We start from the raw sequence: 21,724 nt of genomic DNA on the forward strand, positions 1-21,724 counted from the left end.
TCAAACCAATGTGACTTTAGGAAACTCAAAACAACATTGAGATCCCAAGGTGCCACTGGGGCACAAAAGGAGGCTGTATATGCAGTACCCCTTTTACAAACATCTGAACGTCAGGCACTAAAGCCAGTTCTTTCTGGAAGAAATTCGACAGGGCCGAAATTTGAACCTTAATGGACCCTAATTTTAGGCCCATAGACAGTCCTGTTTTCAGGAAATGTAGGAAACGACCCAGTTGGAATTCCTCTGTAGGGGCCTTCTTGGCCTCACACCACGCAACATATCTTCACCAAATGCGGTGAAAATGTTTTGCGGTTACATCCTTCCTGTCTTCGACCAGGGTAGGGATGACTTCACCTGGAATGCCCTTTCAGGATCCGGCGTTCAACCGCCATGCCGTCAAACGCGGCCGCGGTAAGTCTTGGAACAGACAAGGCCCCTGCTGGAGCAGGTCCTTTCTTAAAGGTAGAGGCCACGGGTCTTCCGTGAACATCTCTTGAAGTTTTGGGTACCAAGTCCTTCTTGGCCAATCCGGAACCACGAGTATCGTTCTTACTCATCTCCCTCTTATGATTCTCAGTACTTTTGGTATGAGAGGCATAGGAGGGAAAACATACTCTGACTGGTACACCCACAGTGTTACCAGAGCGTCCACCGCTATTGCCTGAGGGTCCCTTGACCTGGCGCAATATCGGTCTAGTTTTTTGTTCAGGCGGGACGCCATCATGTCCACCTTTGGTTTTTCCCAACGGTTTACAATCATGTGGAAGACTTCCCGATGAAGTCCCCACTCTCCCGGGTGGAGGTCATGCCTGCTGAGGAAGTCTGCTTCCCAGTTTTCCACTCCCGGAATGAACACTGCTGAGAGTGTTATCACATGATTTTTCGCCCAGCGAAGAATCCTTGTAGTTTCTGCCATTTCCCTCCTGCTTCTTGTGCCGCCCTGTCTGTTTACGTGGGCGACTGCCGTGATGTTGTCCCACTGGATCAATACCGGCTGACCTTGAAGCAGAGGTCTTGCTAAGCTTAGAGCATTGTAAATTGCCCTTAGCTCCAGTATATTTATGTGGAGAGAAGTCTCCAGACTTGATCACACTCTCTGGAAATTTTTTCCTTGTGTGACTGCTCCCCAGCCACTCAGGCTGGCATCCGTGGTCACCAGGACCCAGTCCTGAATGCCGAATCTGCGGCCCTTTCATAGATGAGCACTCTGCAGCCACCGCAGAAGAAACACCCTTGTCCTTGGAGACAGGGTTATCCGCTGATGCATCTGAAGATGCGATCCGGACCATTTTTCCAGCAGATCCCACGGAAAGGTTCTTGCGTGAAATCTACCGAATGGGATCGCTTTGTAAGAAACCACCATTTTTCACAGGATCCTTGTGCAATGATGCACTGATACTTTTCCTGGTTTTAGGAGGTTCCTGACTAGCTCGGATAACTCCCTGGCTTTCTTCTCCGGGAGAAAACATCCTTTTCTGGACTGTGTCCAGAATCATCCCTAGGAACAGCAGACGTGTCGTCGGAAAAAACTGCGATTTTGGAATATTTAGAATCCACTCGTGCTGTCGTAGAACTACTTAAGATAGTGCTACTCCGACCTCCAACTGTTCTCTGGACCTTGCCCTTATCAGGAAAGCGTCCATATTTCTTTTAAGAAGAATCATCATTTCGGCCATTACCTTGGTAAAGACCCGGGGTGCCGTGGACAATCCAAACGGCAGCGTCTGAACTGATAGTGACAGTTCTGTACCACGAACCTGAGGTACCCTTGGTGAGAAGGCAAATTTGGACATGTAGGTAAGCATCCCTGATATCCAGTGACACCATATCGTCCCCTTCTTCCTGGTTCGCTATCACTACTCTGAGTGACTCCATCTTGATTTGAACGCTTGTATGTAAGTGTTCAAATATTTCAGATCTCACCGAGCCGTCTGGCTTCAGTACCACAATATAGTGTGGAATAATACCCCTTCCCTTGTTGTAGAAGGGGTACTTTGATTATCACCTGCTGGGAATACAGCCTGTGAATTGTTCCCAATACTGCCTCCCTGTCGGAGGGAGACGTTGGTAAAGCAGACTTCAGGAACTTGTGAGGGGGAGACGTCTCGAATTTCCAATGTACACCTGGGATACTACGTGTAGGATCCAGGAGTCCACTTGTGAGTGAGCCCCCTGCGTGCTGAAACTCTTGAGATGACCCCCTACCGCACCTGAGTCCGCTTGTACGGCCCCAGCGTCATGCTGCGGACTTGGCAGAAGCTGTGGAGGGCTTCTGTTCCTGGGAATGGGCTGCCTGCTGCAGTCTTCTTCCCTTTCCTCTACCCCTGGGCAGATATGACTGGCCCTTTTGCCCGCCTGCCCTTATGGGGACGAAAGGACTGAGACTGAAAAGACTGTGTCCTTTTCTGCTGAGATGTGACTTGGGGTAACAAAAGGTGGATTTTTCAGCTGTTGCCATGGCCACCAGGTCCGATGGACCGCCCCTTTATACGGCAATACTTCCATGTGCCGTCTGGAATCTGCATCACCTGACCACTGTCGTGTCTTCGTCTGGCAGATATGGACATCACATTTACTCTTGATGCCAGAATGCAAATATCCCTCTGCGCATCTCGCATATATAGAAATGCATCTATAGTCAATAAAATCTTGTCCCTGTCAAGGGTATCAATATTTTCAGTCAGGAAATCCGACCAAGCCCCCTCAGCGCTGCACATCCAGGCTGAGGCGATTGCTGGTCGTAGTATAACACCAGTATGTGTGTATATACTTTTAGGATATTTTTCAGCTTCCTATCAGCTGGCTCCTTGAGGGCTGCCGTATCTGGAGACGGTAACGCCCCTTGTTTTTATAAGCGTGTGAGCGCCTTATCCACCCTAAGGTGTGTTTCCCAACTCGCCCTAACTTCTGGCGGGAAAGGGTATACCGCCAATAATTTTCTATCGGAGGAAACCCACGTATCATCACACACTTCATTTAATTTATCTGATTCAGGAAAAACTACAAGTAGTTTATTCACACCCTACATAATACCCTTATTTGTGGTACTTGTAGTATCAGAAATATGTAACACCTCCTTCATTGCCCTTAACATGTAACGTGTGGCCCTAAAGGAAAATACGTTTGTTTCTTCACCGTCGACACTGGAGTCAGTGTCCGTGTCTGTGTCGACCGACTGAGGTAAATGGGCGTTTTTACAAGCCCCTGACGGTGTCTGAGACGCCTGGACAGGTACTAATTTGTTTGCCGGCCGTCTCATGTCGTCAACCGACCTTGCAGCGTGTTGACATTATCACGTAATTCCTAAATAAGCCATCCATTCCAGTGTCGACTCCCTAGAGAGTGACATCACCAATACAGGCAATTTGCTCCGCCTCCTCACCAACATCGTCCTCCTACATGTCGACACACACGTACCGACACACATCACACACACAGGGAATGCTCTGATAGAGGACAGGACCCCACTAGCCCTTTGGGGAGACAGAGGGAGAGTTTGCCAGCACACACCAAAAACGCTATAATTATACAGGGACAACCTCTTATACAAGTGTTTTCCCTTATAGCATTTTTATATATGTAATCATATCGCCAAATAAGTGCCCCCCCTCTCTGTTTTAACCCTGTTTCTGTAGTGCAGTGCAGGGGAGAGCCTGGGAGCCTTCCTCACAGCAGAGCTGAGCAGGAAAATGGCGCCGTGTGCTGAGGAGAATAGGCCCCGCCCCCTTTTCGGCGGGCTCTTCTCCCGGAGTTTGTGAGATCTGGCAGGGGTTAAATACATCCATATAGCCTCAAGGGCTATATGTGATGTATTTTAGCCATAAAAAAGGTATTATACATTGCTGCCCAGGGCGCCCCCCCCAGCGCCCTGCACCCTCAGTGACAGTTGGTGACTGTTGGTGAAGTGTGCTGACAACAATGGCGCACAGCTGCAGTGCTGTGCGCTACCTTATGAAGACTGAAAGTCTTCTGCCGCCTGTTTCTGGACCTCTTCAACTTCGGCATCTGCAAGGGGGGTCGGCGGCACGGCTCCGGACTCCATGGCTGGGCCTGTGTTCGATCCCTCTGGAGCTAATGGTGTCCAGTAGCCTAAGAAGCAAATCCATCCTGCACGCAGGTGAGTTTACTTCTCTCCCCTAAGTCCCTCGTAGCAGTGAGCCTGTTGCCAGCAGGACTCACTGAAAATAAAAAACCTAACTTAAACTTTTATTCTAAGCAGCTCAGGAGAGCCACCTAGATTGCACCCTTCTCGTCGGGCACAAAAATCTAACTGAGGCTTGGAGGAGGGTCATAGGGGGAGGAGCCAGTGCACACCACCTGATCCTAAAGCTTTTATTATTGTGCCCTGTCTCCTGCGGAGCCGCTATATCCCCTTGGTCCTTACGGAGTCCCAGCATCCACTAGGACGTCAGAGAAACAGAGGTTACATCACATTAGTCTACTAGTTTAGAAGGTCTCAATTCCAGAAAAGTACCTAAACACAGGGTTTAGGGGTTGGATTTAGGAATGAACATCGGAGGCCGTTGGTCAGCGATGTTCCATATTCGATGTAAGTACTTTTTCTATCGAAGTGCGGGTATACGATGGTTGCCAACCATCAGATGCTGCTTTACGATGCCCATCCAATGGAAAGCTGCTACTATGTACCTCGGACACCCGGAAGTGGTGTCCGCAGCACAGCTAATGTGCACATGCACAAAGCTCTGCATGCTTCTGTGCACAGCATGACCATCAATGGTTTTACCATCGGATGGATTCCATGCAATGGTTAGCAGCCATCGCATCGCTGGGTTTAATATCAGAAGCCCGGTAGCCATTCAATGGCAGGTTTGTGATGTCCATCACTAGTCGCAATGTACAGCTGGAGCCCTGCTCATCTATCCATTTAATAGGATTAACTGAGCCAATGCTGTCGGACTTAATCTTCTGCTGTAATGCTTGTATTGTTCTCTCTGTATTGTATTGCAGCTGAGAACAATAGATGGCAGGCTTATGCTAATAAGCCTTGGTGCACCAGAGAAGGCTAGATTAGCGAGGCTCCATTTGTATGCCTGGAAAAAAATGCAGATTTGGTGGCACCACAATTTTCCATTCGCTTGTGAAAGTGGCCCTCATCACGCATGTGCACCAGCCATATTTATGGCACAAGAGACCTGTATAAAATCAGCCGGATCTCTGCATACGCTCACCTCTGAATAACCTACGATTCTGTCTACACCCCTACGGCTCACATATCCGATGTGCGAGCACCCGTTGCCGCCCTGTTACACTCAGCCGCAAGTGGCGCTGCAATAGATGAGCACGAATCTCAGTCACCCTAGCTGCTGCGAGTCGCGTATGAAGGCTCCAAAAAAATGTAAGATATGTTTCACAACCTCTGCGGCAGACCACCAAGCTGAGCATTTAGGTACACACATAACAGTGTTAATTTACTAAGGTGGGAGTTTTTTTTAGAACTGGTGATGTTGCTGATAGCAACCAATCAGATTCTACTTAACATTTATCTAGCTGCTTCTAGAACAGGGGTGGCCAACCAGTCAGAGGAAAAGAGCCGCCAAAAACCTGTAGTCAAGCCAAAGAGCCGGTATCATGCGTGCGCCCAAAACTGGGGCGTGGCCTAACTGGTACAAGGCCACGCCCCATTTTGGGCACCCGCCTTCAGTATGACGTTCGTAGGAGCATGACCGTGTGTCACACCCCCATTTTTAGTTACAATAGGGGTGAGAAACACAAACATTTTACACATTACGGCAGGCAAGAGTCCCCATTTTACACATTACGGCAGGCAAGAATCCCCATTTTACACATTACGGTAGGCAAGGTTCCCCATTTTACACATTACGGCAGGAAGAGTCCCCATTTTACACATTGCGGCAGGCAGAGTCCCCATTTTACCCATTGTGGCAGGCAGAGTCCACATTTTACACATTATGGCAGGCAAGAATACCCATTGTACAAATTATGGCAGGCAAGAGGCTCCAGTCTCCCCAGGCTCGACCCCCAGGAAGGCTACAGGCTCGCCCCCAAGGCAGGCGGCAGCCCCCCCCCCCCCCCCCCCCACTCCACCAGCATAGTCTCTGTGGGCTTTTAGGCCAAGGGATGCAAAGGGGTACATACTTACCACAGTATCCACGAGTCCTTGTGGCAGCGGCTCCGCCTCTCATTACGCGATGTGACGTCATGAAGTCACATCGCGCACGAAGTGGAGCGGTGCCGGCGCATCCCAAGCCTCTTGAGAACTTATGTAGGAGGCAGGATGATATTGGCTGCTAGTGGGAGGCTGGGACCAGTGGCAGGTGCGGGAGCCGCATCATATGAAGGGGAGAGCCGCATGCGCGTAAAGAGCCACGGCTTGGCCACCCCTGTTCTAGAAGATAATAAATAGAATGTGATTGGTTGCTATGGGCAACATCACCAGATCTAAAAACTCCCACCTTAGTAAATTTACCCCAACAACTCTCCCAGGAGATGTTTGGGACAATCCAGCATTTCTGGGAATTCATACTGGCCTGCAGGAAGCAGGCGACAATGAGGACACAATGCTCTCGGCCCACCTACCACCGCACAGCAATGCAAAATACGTCTTTGTGCAACCTGTGGCGCTATCACTGTCTGCCCACATCCGGTCACTGCGCACTGGCGAACGTGGAAATCTGCTGCAGGGGACACCCTGCACTAATTACTTAAATTGCGTCACCCTGACACCACAAACTTCCCCTCCACCGATGGGGATGACACAATGGCAACTTACTCTATGGATGCATTTATGGTTGGTTCTATATCGGAGTGGGAGAAGGGACCTTCTGACGTACCTAGGGGGGAGACACGTCACCAGGGGGAGGAGTTACGGCCGAACAGGGTACCCGAAAAGTACCCTCGCGGGCTTGCTTCGCTTCGAGCTCGGTGGCTTGCTCCTCTTGCCACCCGATTACTAAAGGTAATAGTTGGTGGCGTGGATAGTAGAGGAACTATCCCGCTGGCCTAGCTCCTCCCCCTTGTGTCGTGGCTCCTTCCCCTGACGGAAAAGGTCCCTTAGCCCACTTGAATCTAGTATCAACCATGCATTTACATTTACCAGAGCGGCCATTGCCCATCTACATGATGCCAAATCACCCCAGCAACCAGTGCCAGGGACATGTGGTCTGTGGCGGGGTGTCTATGACCATTATGTTCCCAACACTCCCACTTGCTGTCATTACTCTCCATTGGCAATGTATATACTGTAGCTGCCCCTTATGTCGTTTCCCAGTGCCCGCTGCAGAACAGGGCATGCTGGCACAGCTGTGTCTATGGCGTGTGTATACAGGACAGACACAGCATATACGTTACACAGACCTACAGCTCTGCTCCCTGTCCCCCGACATGTCGGGACCACCGTGTGACAGGGGACCGGATACCGGCGGTGAGTGACTTGTTGTTAGCACTTCTTCCCGCCTCCCGAATCACCAGGAACCATGATGGCGTCTGGGGCCTCGGCGAGGAGAATAGACGTCACCAGGGGCGGGGTCACAGCGCATGTGTCAGCTCACAACACAGGAGGCGCAGTGTGATGACGTCACATACATAGGCAATGTCAGGCTCCAGTTACAGGATGTAGAAGCTGCTGTCGTATATTTATATCCCCAGAGGCTGCTGCCCTGGGCTGGCATGCACAACATGATATTGCAAATTAGTACTGACTATATCTATCTATCTATCTATCTATATATATATCATAGACAGATCTATATATATATATCATAGATATATATATACACACACACACACACACACATTTATTTATTTATTATCCTTTATTTATATGGCGCCGCAAGGGTTCCGCAGCGCCCAATTACAGAGTACATGAACAAATAATCAAACAGGAAAACAGCAACTTACAGTTGACGACAATATAGGACAAGTACAGGGTAAATAAACATAGCTACATCAGCAGATGACACTGGAATAAGTATCAGGTGGCAGAAGACTGCTGGATTTGGTGCAGCTGAAGATTATTAAAGTAAGAAAAGAATAAGCACATGAGGGAAGAGGGCCCTGCTCGTGAGAGCTTACATTCTAAAGGGGAGGGGTAGACAGACAGGGGTGAGACAGATGGGGTACATAGAGAGCGTGGAACAGAGGTTTAGGATGAGATTTGGCTAGGTACATACATATATATATATATATATACACACACACACACACACACACACACACACACACACACACACACACACACACACACACACACACACACACACACACACACACACACACACACACACAGTATAAAGAAAAACTGGTAATATATATGGATGTTTGGGACTTGGGGAAGTATAGTTCTATTGGGAAGGCCAAAACACTTTATATAATGTGAAATGACCTATTCCATCTCCCATCATGTGCAGTGAGAATCAGGGTGTACCCCCTAAAGGATTTGACTGTGGGGGATGGAGTTAGGGGCCAGACTCGTGAGGCTGGGAGCCATGGACGGAGTAAGGGGGTGCTAAACCGGGAGACCCATCCAACGACGTTTATTAATTTTTGGTGTATGAAGTGCTGACATGTTGCACAGCACTGTACATTGAGGAGATCTTGAAAATAATACATATATAATGGTAAACAGAAAGTACAGCTGGCACTGGACAAAGTAATGCCATCACTGGAAGTTCTGGGGGGGTTATTAGAGTGTTAGTAAAGTTTGTGTTTCTTTTCTTTTAAATGGAGGCGTTGAACCCTCCCAATGACAGCATGATTGATACCTGCACCTTCCCTAGCCTGGGCCAGGAGAACACATAAGTGATGGGCATCCAGTGCTGTACAGCCCTGCACGGTATTGGTTTTGAGTCATTGGGCCAGATGCATGATCGCTTGGAAAGTGATAAAATGGAGAGTGAAAAAGTAACAGCCAATCAGCTCCTAACTGCCATTTTTCAAACACAGCCTGTGACATGGCAGTTAGGAGCTGATGGGGAGTGAAAAAGTTCCAGGCAATTTTATCACTTCGAAGCGATGATGCATCTAGCCCGTTGACTTAAAAAGTAATGTAAGCATTTTGTATTGGTGGGTAAGACAGTTCTGCAGATCCCCTGTCACACATTGGGCCTGACTGATGTTTGTAATAGGGACTTCAAATCATCGATGGTCTATAACCAATGGTGACTACTTTTACCATTGATGAGGGAGAACCAGATACTTTCCCGCCATCAATGATAAAGCGCTATAGAATATTTTCTCTCTCCAGGGTGTCAGGGACATAAAGCAAAGATCCGCCACCAACGCCCGTGAAGCCACGCCCCGTGCCCTGATTGGCCCGTGACTCACTCAATACTAAAGGAGGGGTGACCATCGATGGGTGAAACCATCAATGGTTCCCTTACAGATGGGATAACCCCATCGAGGTTATCCATCAATGGTATCATCGATGGTTACCATCAATGGATAATCCACCGATGGCCATCCCTAGTTTGTAAGTAAAGCAGAAAAAGTAAGCAACTTTATGTCCGGCACAAACCATGTTGCCATGCAAGGGGAGGAAATACATTTATATTTTTTCTGTGCAGGGTAAATACTGGTTGCTTCTGCATGTAGCCCACAAATGTTAGACAGCTTTATTTTTACACTGCAATGCAGATTTCAGCATGAACACACCCCATCCAAATCAAACTCTCTCTGCACATGTTACTTTTGTCCCACATGCAGTGCAACATAGTTTTGCCCAGTTGCTTGCTTTTTTTGCTTTACTTGCAAACATGTATCAGGCCCACTATTCAGATCAACCAGTGCTGCATTATGGGCCTAATTCAAGGTTGATTGCAAAATAAAATTTTCCCCTAATAGGCAAAACCATGTGCACTGCGGGAGGGGAGAGGCGCAGATGTAACATGTGCAGAGAGAGTAATATTTGGGTTGGTTATATTGTTTCTGTGCAGGATAAATACTGGCTGCTTTATTTTTACACTGCAAATTAGATTTCAGTTTGATCACACCCCACCCAAATCTAACTCTTTCTGCACGTTACACTGCCCCACCTGCAGTGCACATTAGGGGGAAATGTTATTTTGCAATCAACCTTGAATTAGGCCCTATATTCCGAATTAATTACCATGGGCTAAGCTAGTTTATTGAAGCAAAATGAGAACCTGCTATTAGGCTGGGGATTGTCGTTGTATTTATTTTGCAATGCCTTCTGCACCATGCTTGTATGAAATAAGAAAAATGCATATCCGTTCGCTTGGGGAGAAGGTTAATAGTTCATCAAATATTTCTGCTCAACGGAACATAGAAAACGCCTGTGATAATATCTTACATATTATCCTTACTGCTAGGAAAGGGTCTTATAGCATAGCAAATGTCATAGGTAAGTAGAACACGAATGCACAGCTGCAGCGTGTCACACCCTAGTTCATGTATGTTCTGTTCCAGACACTTTCAATTATGTTCCCTCAAATGACACCGAAGGGTTAATCCCTGACTACACCGCTACAGGACAGAGCAGTAATCACTGTCTAGTGACTGGAGTGAAGCCTGTAGTAAAATTGAATTGTTCAAGGTCAGAAAGGGTAGTGCACAAGTAACACAGAAACACAGGCCCCATACATTACATGCAAAATCCATTTAGGATCCTTCCTTGAATCTTGCTCTCTCCAATGGGTGATAGACCGTCCAGCAGCCTATTACAGACCTCTGCAGCCAGTCAGAGACCACAGATTGTCCGCTCATTGCTGTACCTGTTTGTCAGGAACCTCTTTCCCCCTAATGTGCTGTAAATCAGGGTGTGTGGGATTGGCCCAGGGTGTCAGCAGCTCACTTGTCAGAGGATTATGGAGTGTAGCAAGAACAGCAGGTGTTGGGGGAATATATTAAGCTGCAGTCAGTAAGACATAAAGGGCAGTGGCTGGTTTTATTTCTGTTTGGAAAAGCTGACCTTTCATCCATGTGAGGAACTGCAGGCTGCTTGGGGCTAGGGTCATATGCACAGGACACAATGGAGGGTAACTGCAGAATGCAGGACGATAGGGCCCGCATCCCAGGTAAGATGTCTGGCCTTACGGCTGGGAGTATTAAGTGCCTAGACTGACATGACAGGTGGTTTTGCCTACTGTTTATTTGTTTTGTGTTATTTGTCTTAGTTTCATTATATTTGTTCCTTTTTTTTTTCTTTGTATAATTTGTAGTCTGCCTTTTTTTAATGTCTTTATCTTTCTGTTACACCTAAGTTAAAATGAATTACTAATATACACTAGTTGTGAATTTGGCACATTTTGGTTTATGTATTGGTGTGTGTATGTGTTCTTATTTTTGGTTTTTATTTTATTGTACATTTGAGATATATATATTTATATATTTATTCCTGGGCTCAGAATGTTCCTAAATGTTGACATGAGCTGCCCACAAACTGTTTACCTTAAATGCCTTTTCCACCTGGCAATAAAGTTATGACTTGCAAACTATTTGTTGGGGGTAAATAAATATTAATTGTTTCTAACCTATCTCCTTGTGAGCTTAACTGGCTTTTATTTAAATAAAATAAGTAGTAGTCCTAAGAATGTTCTGCTCGCAGCTTGTCAGTCCGCTATGTTTAACTTTGTTGGAACAAAGTTGCTGTACTATGCATATGTTTCCTTTTTAGTGCCACAGAATTCCCTGTAAATCCTTTTTTTTTTTTTTTGTTTGTTTTTGGTCCCCATATTTCAGTTGGTGTAGACTAGAGGGTTCTTGAGTGGGAAGACCAATAAAGAGTTGCACGCTCTGTGATAGCGGCTTCTTATTGGTTATTAAGTTCACAGCCTCACTCCTACAGCTTCATACTGTCCCCAGCATTTGGCGAGGGATGTTAGATAAATCGGCGGCAGCTTGGAGTGTTACCTAGTATCTGATGATGATGATTATTATTATTATTATTATTATTATTAGGTGTGCTTTTTGTTTTGCGTTTAAACAGCAGCTTTTTCTTTATTTTATAGTCAGAGTGCAGTTATGATCCCCGCGGTCAGCATATCGACGCCAGAATGCCGGCTGGGGACCCAGGACTATTTCCACTTGTGGGTGTCCATGACACCCATAGAGTGGGAACAGAATTCGTGGCGAGACGCTGAGCCCGCAATGGGCTTTGTTGCGCCCGTCCCTCTGTCTGCAATCTGGCGGCCAGGATCCCAGCGTAGGTAGGTTGACCACCGGGATCCCGATCGCTGGTCACCCGTTCCTGTTTGGGTAAGAAGGCTTACACCTCATTTACCAACACCTTAGTAGCCCTTCAATATTACATTCCCAACCCTAATATACTATAATATAATATTTCCCACCTGTCCTAGTGCCTGATAGTTTAATTTCTGATCAGTTCAGTTGTGTCTTTGGGGTTGACTCTGAGCTGCACTCAAAGGGGTAAATTTACTAATATGGGAGTTCTATTTAAATGGGATGTTGCCCTTAGCAACCAATCTGAATCCGCATATTATATTCTAGGAGGTGCTAGATAAATCAGAAATAGAATCTGATTGGTTGCTATGGGCAACATCCCATCTTAGTACATTTACTCCACAGTGGCTGTAGTTGCGGGAAGTCTGACTTACTACCTTATGCTAATGTGAGAATCCGCAGGGCCAGTGCCATGGTCCGTGCACATGCAAGCTCGAAGCCCATTGATTTTACGCCCGCTGCCGCAACCGCCATCATTAGTCGTAGACACTTGCACCATGCTAGCTGCAAAAGATCCATCAGAAACTGGGTGCCCCTTGTTACGCGAGTGACTCGGGATCACATGGAGCTTTACCTGTCAGGGCAGGTCTGTGCACTCCCACTGTGCCGCCCCAAAATGCCCAAATTATCAGAAAGACAGAACCGATTCAGTTTTGTCAGAATAGGACAGAGATGCAAAAATGTGTAAAAGCTTGTGCCCAGGTATCAGTCAGCCCCCCTGGGCGTAGTTCTTTCAGCATGTGCAGGGGACGTTTTATTCAACTTCGGTGACTTGTTGACCTCTCAGCTATTGCATTGATTTACAGAGGAGTGTCTGTTGGCACAGGCCATGTGATGTCTTCACTGAGAGAGCAAAGCTGGGTACACACCTGAATGATTTATCTGCAGGTCAACTAATCTGCAGATGTTGCAGAACTGAAGTTGGTCGTACACTCTGAGCCAACTTCACTCATCCAGCAGAGGCTGCTGCTTCCATTAGGACTCCAGGACCTAATGTGAATAACCCAGCCCATCCTAGCGACGCAGTGAAGGACCGAGCGATTGCGTGATCAGTGCGTCAGCCATACAGACGGCAAGATGCACCAATATGTCTGCAGATCTATTGGTCATCGGCTGTGCTGCACAGCTGACACGATAGGTCTGACTTTCCCCCCCCTCCTATCTGGAAAGGATGTCATGGCCCTCTTCTGCTCCTCCCACTTGATCCTATCCTCTCCTGTCTCCTCTGCTACCTCTCTCCTTATGCCTGTTCCCATCTTGCCCACCTCCTCAATCGCTTCCTCTTATCAGGAACTGTCCCACCTGCCTAGAAGTATGCCCTTGTCTCCCCTGTTCGTAAAATCAAAAAGAATTGCCCTTGATCTTAACATTCCTCCAATTACTAGCCCATCTCTCTCCTCCCTTCTGCCTACAAACTCCTTGAGCGTATGATCTACAACCGCCTTACTGCCCTTCTTTCCTTCCAATCCCTCCTTGACCGACTGCGGTTTGGCTTCTGTCCTCTCCACTCCACTGAAACTGTCCTCACGAATGGCCTCCATGCTAGGGGACACTACTCTCTGCTTATTCACCGTGACCTCTCTGCTGCTTTTGACACTATAGACCACCCTGTTCTTGGATCTCTCTCTCTCTCTCTCTCTCTCTCTCTCTCTCTCTCTCTCTCTCTCTCTCTCTCTCTCTCTCTCTCTCTCTCTCTCTCTCTCTCTCTCTCTCTCTCTCTCTCCCTCCCTCTCTCTCTCCTCATTAGCTCTTTTGATTTCCAATATCCACTATATGCTGATACTCAAATCTACTTTTCCTCCCCTGACCTCTCCTCCTCTCTCCTCACTCGTATTTCCATCTGTCTCTCTGCTATCTCTTCTTGAGTGTCCCAGCTCTATATTAAACTTAACATGTCTAATGTAACCCATACACTTGTGAAATATTGCATGCGATCTATCGCATGGTAATCACTTTGGCAGTTCAGGTGTGATTTAATTGCACCTGAACTGTCGGTGCAATGCTCCGCAATGTCGCAGGGCATCGCACAAGTGTATGCACACCATAAGACTGAGCTGATCATCTTCCTACTCTCCTGCATAACCTCACATCCCACAATTTCATTATCTGTTAATGGCACTACTGTCTCCTCTAGCCCCCAGCTGTGCTGTCTTGGAGAAATCCTTGACTCCTCCCTTCAAACCCCACATTCAGTACCTTTTCACTATCTTGCAGTTTTCATCTCAAGAATATTTATAGGGGATGCTACGGAGACCCTCATCCACTTTCTGGTCATCTCCAGATTGGACTACCGTAAACTGTTATCTGGATTCCCTGACAAATGCCTCTTCTCTCCAGTTTACCCTCAATGCTGTTGCCTGGCTCATCTTCCTCACCAAACGTACTACGTCCACATCCCCTCTCTTTCCCTACTCTTACAAGCCATACACTGGCTCCCCTTCCCCTTCAGAATCCAATTCAAGCTTCTCACACTTGCTTATAAAGCGCTCACCCACTCCTCTCCCATCTACATCTCTGATCTTATCTCCCTTTACACTCCTGTCAGTCCTCTTCACTCCACAAATGCATGCCACCTCTCCTGCCTACTGATAACTTCCTCCCACTCCCACCTCCAAGATTTTGCATTTGCTGCTCCCCATCTATGGAATTCTCTAGCTCTCCACCTACTTCAAATGGGCTCTCAAGACCCACATCTTCATCAAAGCCAGCCATCTTTCATTCTAACCCTCTGTTCCACGCTTACGGTCTACCCAATCTGTGACACCCTTGTCTGTCTGCCCCTCCCCATTAGAATGTACGTTTCACAAGCAGGGCCCTCTCCCCTCACGTGCTCTTCCTTCTCTTACTTAGACTATCTTCTATTCCATTCTTCCTACGACTGCACCTAACCCTCTGTTTCTGAAGCCCTGATGTTTTGTTTCAGTGTTATGATCACTGATTCAGCAATGTTTATATACCGTGTACCTGTCCTGCATTGTCTTGTACTGTAAGTCACTGTTTTCTTGTTGTGCTCATATGTTTATGTACTTTGTTAGGTGCTGCGGAACCCTTGTGGCGCCATATAATTATTTATTATCCTTCATTTATATGTGCTAAGACAACTTAAGAAAAGTATTAATGATTGATAATTGAATGAATTCGTAGAATTGTAAAGAATTGTCCCTTGGTTATCAGCCATGGTGGTGTAGTCTTCATCAAATCATTAGCTAAAGCTATTATTGTTAATATGCAGTTTGACCCCAAGGTATTGTGATGCACTATTTATAGTAAGCGCCTTGAATTTAAATCAGAGTCCCATCCTTGATAACGTTGCTTACAGTGAAATATGTTTAGTGACTCCTGATTTATGGAAATTTGTTGGACTGTCTGGAAGTATCCAGGAGCTCGCACCCAAGTTTTGGGTGAGGTGGGATGTTTGTGAACTCCAGAAAACAAGGTTCAGAGATGTCCAAGGCGACAAGTATTTTTTATTGTTAGGCTTTTTAATCCATTGTTTATTTTCTTATTAATGCACTACAGGACTTTTGCCTTTGTTAGGTGCTCTTTGTGCACGAGTATAACTTCAGGAAAACCAAGATCAGTTCCAGAAGGTGCAAAATAACCCAAAGAAGATGTCCGTATTTAAAGATATTCCAGATCAGCTGCCTTTCAAGATTATTTAAAATACTCTTAATACTATTTTATTACAATAACTTTCTAAATTACTACACAATCTTTGCCCTCTTGATATTGACATTGTGGTGTAAACCTTATACCCCTTTCACATCGCACAAATAACCCGGTATCGACACGGCATATTGCCGTGTCGAAACGGGTCAGTGTGCGATGTGAAAGCACTTTCGCCAAATTAGCGGGTCGCCTGACCCGGTAATTCAACCCGGTATAAAAGAAGGGTTATACCCGGGTTGAATACCGGGTCAGGCGCAGTGTGAATGGGAGCCGCGTCGATGCGACACGGCTCCCATTCACAGCATAGGGAGAGGCGGCGCAGGAGATGAGCTTATCTCCCAGCGCCGCCTCCACCCCCGCCCCTTCTGCTGCTGCGCCCCCCCCCCCCCCCCCCCCCCACTCAGCTGCTATGGCAACCGACCCGGTATATTGCCGGGTCGGAAAGCCACCAAAGCAGAGCAAATGCCGGTTCCCACCCGGCAAGGACACGTTTCTCTTACCGGGTGGGATCCGGCATTTGTGATCTGAAAGCGGTATTATAAACCTGTCTATCTTCGTACCTGTCCACCTTAAGCACCGTAGACTTTTTGTAACTTTCAATTTAATGCATGTCAACCGTTTGGTGTCGACAAATAACGTTTCCGATCCATACCTGGTCTGGAGAGCAAACTTGATAACCTGTACAAGATGATGATTATTATTATTATTATTATTTCTCTGACGTCCTAAGTGGATGCTGGGACTCCGTAAGGACCATGGGGAATAGCGGCTCCGCAGGAGACTGGGCACAACTAAAGAAAGCTTTAGGACTACCTGGTGTGCACTGGCTCCTCCCACTATGACCCTCCTCCAGACCTCAGTTAGAATCTTGTGCCCGGCTGAGCTGGATGCACACTAGGGGCTCTCCTGAGTTCCTAGAAAAGAAAGTATATTTTAGTTTTTTTATTTTCAGTGAGATCTGCTGGCAACAGACTCACTGCAGCGAGGGACTAAGGGGAGAAGAAGCGAACCTACCTGACTGGAGATAGTTTGGGCTTCTTAGGCTACTGGACACCATTAGCTCCAGAGGGATCGAACACAGGACCCGACCTCGATCGTTCGGTCCCGGAGCCGCGCCGCCGTCCCCCTTACAGAGCCAGAAGCATGAAGATGGTCCTGGAAATCGGCGGCAGAAGACTTCGGTCTTCAACAAGGTAGCGCACAGCACTGCAGCTGTGCGCCATTGCTCCTCATGCACACCTCACACTCCGGTCACTGATGGGTGCAGGGCGCTGGGGGGGGCGCCCTGAGCAGCAATATGAATACCTTGGCTGGCAAAAAATCACAATATACAGTCCCAGAGGCTATATATGTGATAAATACCCCTGCCAGAATCCATAAAAAAAAGCGGGAGAAAAGTCAGCCGAAAAAGGGGCGGGGCTATCTCCCTCAGCACACTGGCGCCATTTTTTCTTCACACAGCTGGAAGACAGCTCCCCAGGCTCTCCCCTGTAGTTTTCAGGCTCAAAGGGTTAAAAAGAGAGGGGGGGCACTAAATTTAGGCGCAATATGTGTATACAAGCAGCTATTGGGGGAAAAATCACTCAGTTATAGTGTTAATCCCTGCATTATATAGCGCTCTGGTGTGTGCTGGCATACTCTCTCTCTCTGTCTCCCCAAAGGACTTTGTGGGGTCCTGTCCTCAGTCAGAGCATTCCCTGTGTGTGTGTGGTGTGTCGGTACGGCTGTGTCGACATGTTGGATGAGGAAGGTTACGTGGAGGCGGAGCAGAGGCCGATAAATGGGATGTCGCCCCCTGTGGGGCCGACATCAGAGTGGAAGGTATTAACCGACAATGTCAACTCCTTACATAAAAGGCTAGATGACGTAACAGCTGTGGGACAGCCGGCTTCTCAGCCCGCGCCTGCCCAGGCGTCTCAAAGGCCATCAGGGGCTCAAAAAACGCCCGTTACCTCAGATGGCAGACACAGATGTCGACACGGAGTCTGACTCCAGTGTCGACGAGATTGAGACATATACACAATCCACTAGGAACATCCGTTGCATGATCTCGGCAATGAAAAATGTGTTACACATTTCTGACATGAACCCAAGTACCACATAAAAGGGGTTTTATGTTTGGGGAGAAAAAGCAGCCAGTGTTTTGTTCCCCCATCAGATGAGTGAATGAAGTGTGTAAAGAAGCGTGGGTTCCCCCGATAAGAAACTGGTAATTTCTAAAAAGTTACTGATGGCGTACCCTTTCCCGCCAGAGGATAGGTCACGTTGGGAGATATCCCCTAGGGTGAATAAGGCGCTCACACGTTTGTCAAAAAAGGTGGCACTGCCGTCTTAGGATACGGCCACTTTGAAGGAGCCTGCTGATAAAAAGCAGGAGGCTATCCTGAAGTCTGTATATACACACTCGGGTACTATACTGAGACCTGCAATTGCCTCAGCATGAAAGTGCTGCTGCAGCATGGTCTGATACCCTGTCAGATAATATTAATAAGACAGAGATAATATTTTGCTAACATAGAGCATATTAAAGACGTCGTCTTATATATGAGGGATGCACAGAGGGATATTTGCCGGCTGGCATCCAGAATTAAGGCAATGTCCATTCTGCCAGGAGGGTATTAGAGACCCGGCAGTGGACAGGTGATGCTGACTTTAAAAGGCACATGGAGATTCTGCCTTATAAGGGTGAGGAATTGTTTGGGGATGGTCTCTGGGACCTCGTATCCACAGCAACAGCTGGGAAGAAATTTTTTTACCTCAGGTTTCCTCACAGCCTAAGAAAGCACTGTATTTTCAGGTACAGTCCTTTCGGCTTCAGAAAAGCAAGCGGGTCAAAGGCGCTTCCTTTCTGCACAGAGACAAGGGAAGAAGGAAAAAGCTGCACCAGACAGCCAGTTCCCAGGATCAAAAATCTTCCCCCGCTTCCTCTGAGTCCACCGCATGACGCTGGGGCTCCACAGTTGGAGACAAGTGCGGTGGGGGCGCGTCTCGGGAACTTCAAGGACCAGTGGGCTTGCCCACAGGTGGATCCCTAGGTTCTGCAAGTAGTATCACAGGGATACAAGCTGGAGTTCGAGGCGACTCCCCCTCGCCGTTACCTCACATCAGCCTTGCCTGCTGCCCTCGGAGAAAGGGAGGTAGTACTGGCGGCAATTCACAAGCTGTACTTCCAGCAGGTGAAATCAAGGGACCCCTCCTTCAACAAGGCCGGGGTTACTATTCCAAAATGTTTGGGGTACCGAAACCAGACGGTTCGGTGAGACCCATTCTAACATTGAAATCCTTGAACACTTATATACGAAGGTTCAAGTTCAAAATGGAATCGCTCAGGGCGATTATTGCAAGCCTGGAGAATTTCATGGTATCACTGGACATCAAGGATGCTTACCTGCATGTCCCTATTTACCCTCCTCACCAGGAGTACCTCAAAATTGTGGTACAGGATTGTCATTGCCAATTCCAGACGTTGCCGTTGGTCTGTCCCCGGCACCGAGGGTATTTACCAAGGTAATGGCCGAAATAATTATCCCGTACTTGGACGATCTCCTTATAAAGACGAGGTCCAGGGAGCAGTTGTTCGTCGGAGTAGCACTATCTCGGGAAGTGCTACAACAGCACGGCTGGATTCTGAATATTCCAAAGTCGGTGCTGGTTCCTACGACGCGTCTACTGTTCCTGGGTATGGTTCTGGACACAGAACAGGAAAAAGGGTTTCTCCCGGAGGAGAAGGCCAAGGAGTTGTCATCTCTAGTCAGAGACCTCCTAATACAAATACAGGTGTCGGTGCATCAATGCACGCGAGCCCTGGGAAAGATGGTAGCTTCTTACAAAGAAATTCCATTCGGCAGGTTCCATGCAAGGATCTTCCAGTGGGATCTGTTGGACAAGTGGTCCGGGTCGCATCTTCAGATGCATCGGCGGATAACCCTGTCTCCAAGGGCCAGGGTGTCGCTGTTGTGGTGGCTGCAGAGTGTTCATCTTCGAGAGGGCCGCAGATTCGGCATACAGGACTGGGTCCTGGTGACCACGGATGCCAGCCTTCGAGGCTGGGGGGCAGTCACACAGGGAAGAAACTTCCAAGGACTATGGAAAAGTCAGGAGACTTCCCTACACATAAATATTCTGGAACAAAGGGCCATTTACAATGCCCTAAGTCAGGCTAGACCCCTGCTTCAACACCGGCCGGTGGTGATCCAGTCAGTCAACATCACGGCGGTCGCTCATGTAAACCGACAGGGCGGCACAAGAAGCAGGATGGCGATGGCAGAAGCCACAAGGATTCTCCGATGGGCGGAAAATCATGTGTTAGCATTGTCAGCAGTGTTCATTCCCGGAGTGGACAACTGGGAAGCAGACTTTCTCAGCAGACACGACCTCCACCCGGGAGAGTGGGGACTTCATCCAGAAGTCTTCCAAATGATTGTACACCGTTGGGAAAGGCCACAGGTGGACATGATGGCGTCCCGCCTCAACAAAAAGCTAAAAAGATATTGCGCCAGGTCAAGGGACCCTCAGGCGATAGCTGTGGACGCTCTGGTAACACCGTGGGTGTACCAGTTGGTGTATGTGTTCCCTTCTCTGCCTCTCATACCCAGGGTAATGAGAATAATAAGAAGGAGAGGAGTAAGAACTATACTCATTGTTCCGGATTGGCCAAGAAGAGCTTGGTACCCAGAACTCCAAGAAATGATCTCAGAGGACCCATGGCCTCTGCCGCTCAGACAGGACCTGCTGCAGCAGGGGGCCTGTCTGTTCCAAGACGTACCGCGGCTGCGTTTGACGGCATGGCGGTTGAACGCCGGATCCTGAAGGAAAAGGGCATTCCGGAGGAAGTTATCCCTACGCTAATTAAAGCTAGGAAAGAAGTGAACGCAAACCATTATCACCGCATATGGCGGAAATATGTTGCGTGCTGTGAGGCCAGGAAGGCCCCAACGGAGGAATTTCAGCTAGGTCGATTTCTGCACTTCCTACAGTCAGGGGTGACTATGGGCCTAAAATTGGGTTCCATTAAGGTCCAGATTTCGGCTCTATCGATTTTCTTCCAAAATAGAACTGGCTTCACTGCCTGAAGTTCAGACTTTTGTTAAGGGAGTGCTGCATAGTCAGCCCCCGTTTGTGCCTCCAGTGGCACCGTGGGATCTCAACGTGGTGTTGGATTTCCTGAAGTTGCATTGGGTTGAGCCACTTAAATCCGTGGAGCTAAAATACCTCACGTGGAAAGTGGTCATGCTGTTGGCCTTGGCGTCGGCCAGGCGTGTATCAGAATTGGCGGCTTTGTCATGCAAAAGCCCTTATCTGATTTTTTTTTTATATGGATAAGGCGGAATTGAGGACTCGTTCCCAATTCCTTCCTAAGGTGGTATCAGTTTTTCATGTGAACCAACCTATTGTGGTGCCTGCGGCTACTTGGGACTTGGAGGATTCCAAGTTACTGGACGTAGTCAGGGCCCTGAAAAATATATGTTTCCAGGACGGCTGGAGTCAGGAAAATTGACTCGCTATTTATCCTGTATGCACCCAACAAGCTGGGTGCTCCTGCTTCTAAGCAGACTATTGCTCGCTGGATCTGTAGCACGATTCAACTTGCACATTCTGCGGCTGGACTGCCGCACCCTAAATCTGTAAAAACCCATTCCACGAGGAAAGTGGGGTCTTCTTGGGAGGCTGCCCGAGGGGTCTCTGCTTTACAAGTTTGCCGAGCGGTTACTTGGTCAGGTTCAAACATTTTTGCAAGAGTCTACAAGTTTGATACCCTGGCTGAGGAGGACCTAGAGTTTGCTCATTCGGTGCTGCAGAGTCATCCGCACTCTCCCGCCCGTTTGGGAGCTTTGGTATAATCCCCATGGTCCTTACAAAGTCCCAGCATCCACTTAGG

At 47.9% G+C, this 21,724-nt stretch overlaps 1 protein-coding gene across 4 annotated transcripts in view; it reads right to left on the reverse strand.

Annotated features, from left to right (window-relative positions):
* The window catches only part of APEX2 (apurinic/apyrimidinic endodeoxyribonuclease 2), a 64,096-nt gene extending 53,281 nt beyond the window's left edge, over positions 1 to 10,815 (reverse strand). The window contains exon 1 of one of the 4 annotated variants that reach the window (XM_063936357.1): positions 10,710 to 10,815. Coding sequence is in view for 2 of the 4 variants with exons in the window: in XM_063936354.1 (XP_063792424.1) it covers positions 7,336 to 7,364 (29 nt within the window). In the remaining 2 variants the exon portion in view is untranslated. The other 3 variants (XM_063936355.1, XM_063936356.1, XM_063936354.1) reach the window with 3 other exon arrangements.
* Positions 10,816 to 21,724: the final 10,909 nt, after the last annotated feature.

The sequence above is a fragment of the Pseudophryne corroboree genome, chromosome 8 (assembly GCF_028390025.1).
Source record: "Pseudophryne corroboree isolate aPseCor3 chromosome 8, aPseCor3.hap2, whole genome shotgun sequence".
NCBI lineage: Eukaryota > Metazoa > Chordata > Amphibia > Anura > Myobatrachidae > Pseudophryne > Pseudophryne corroboree.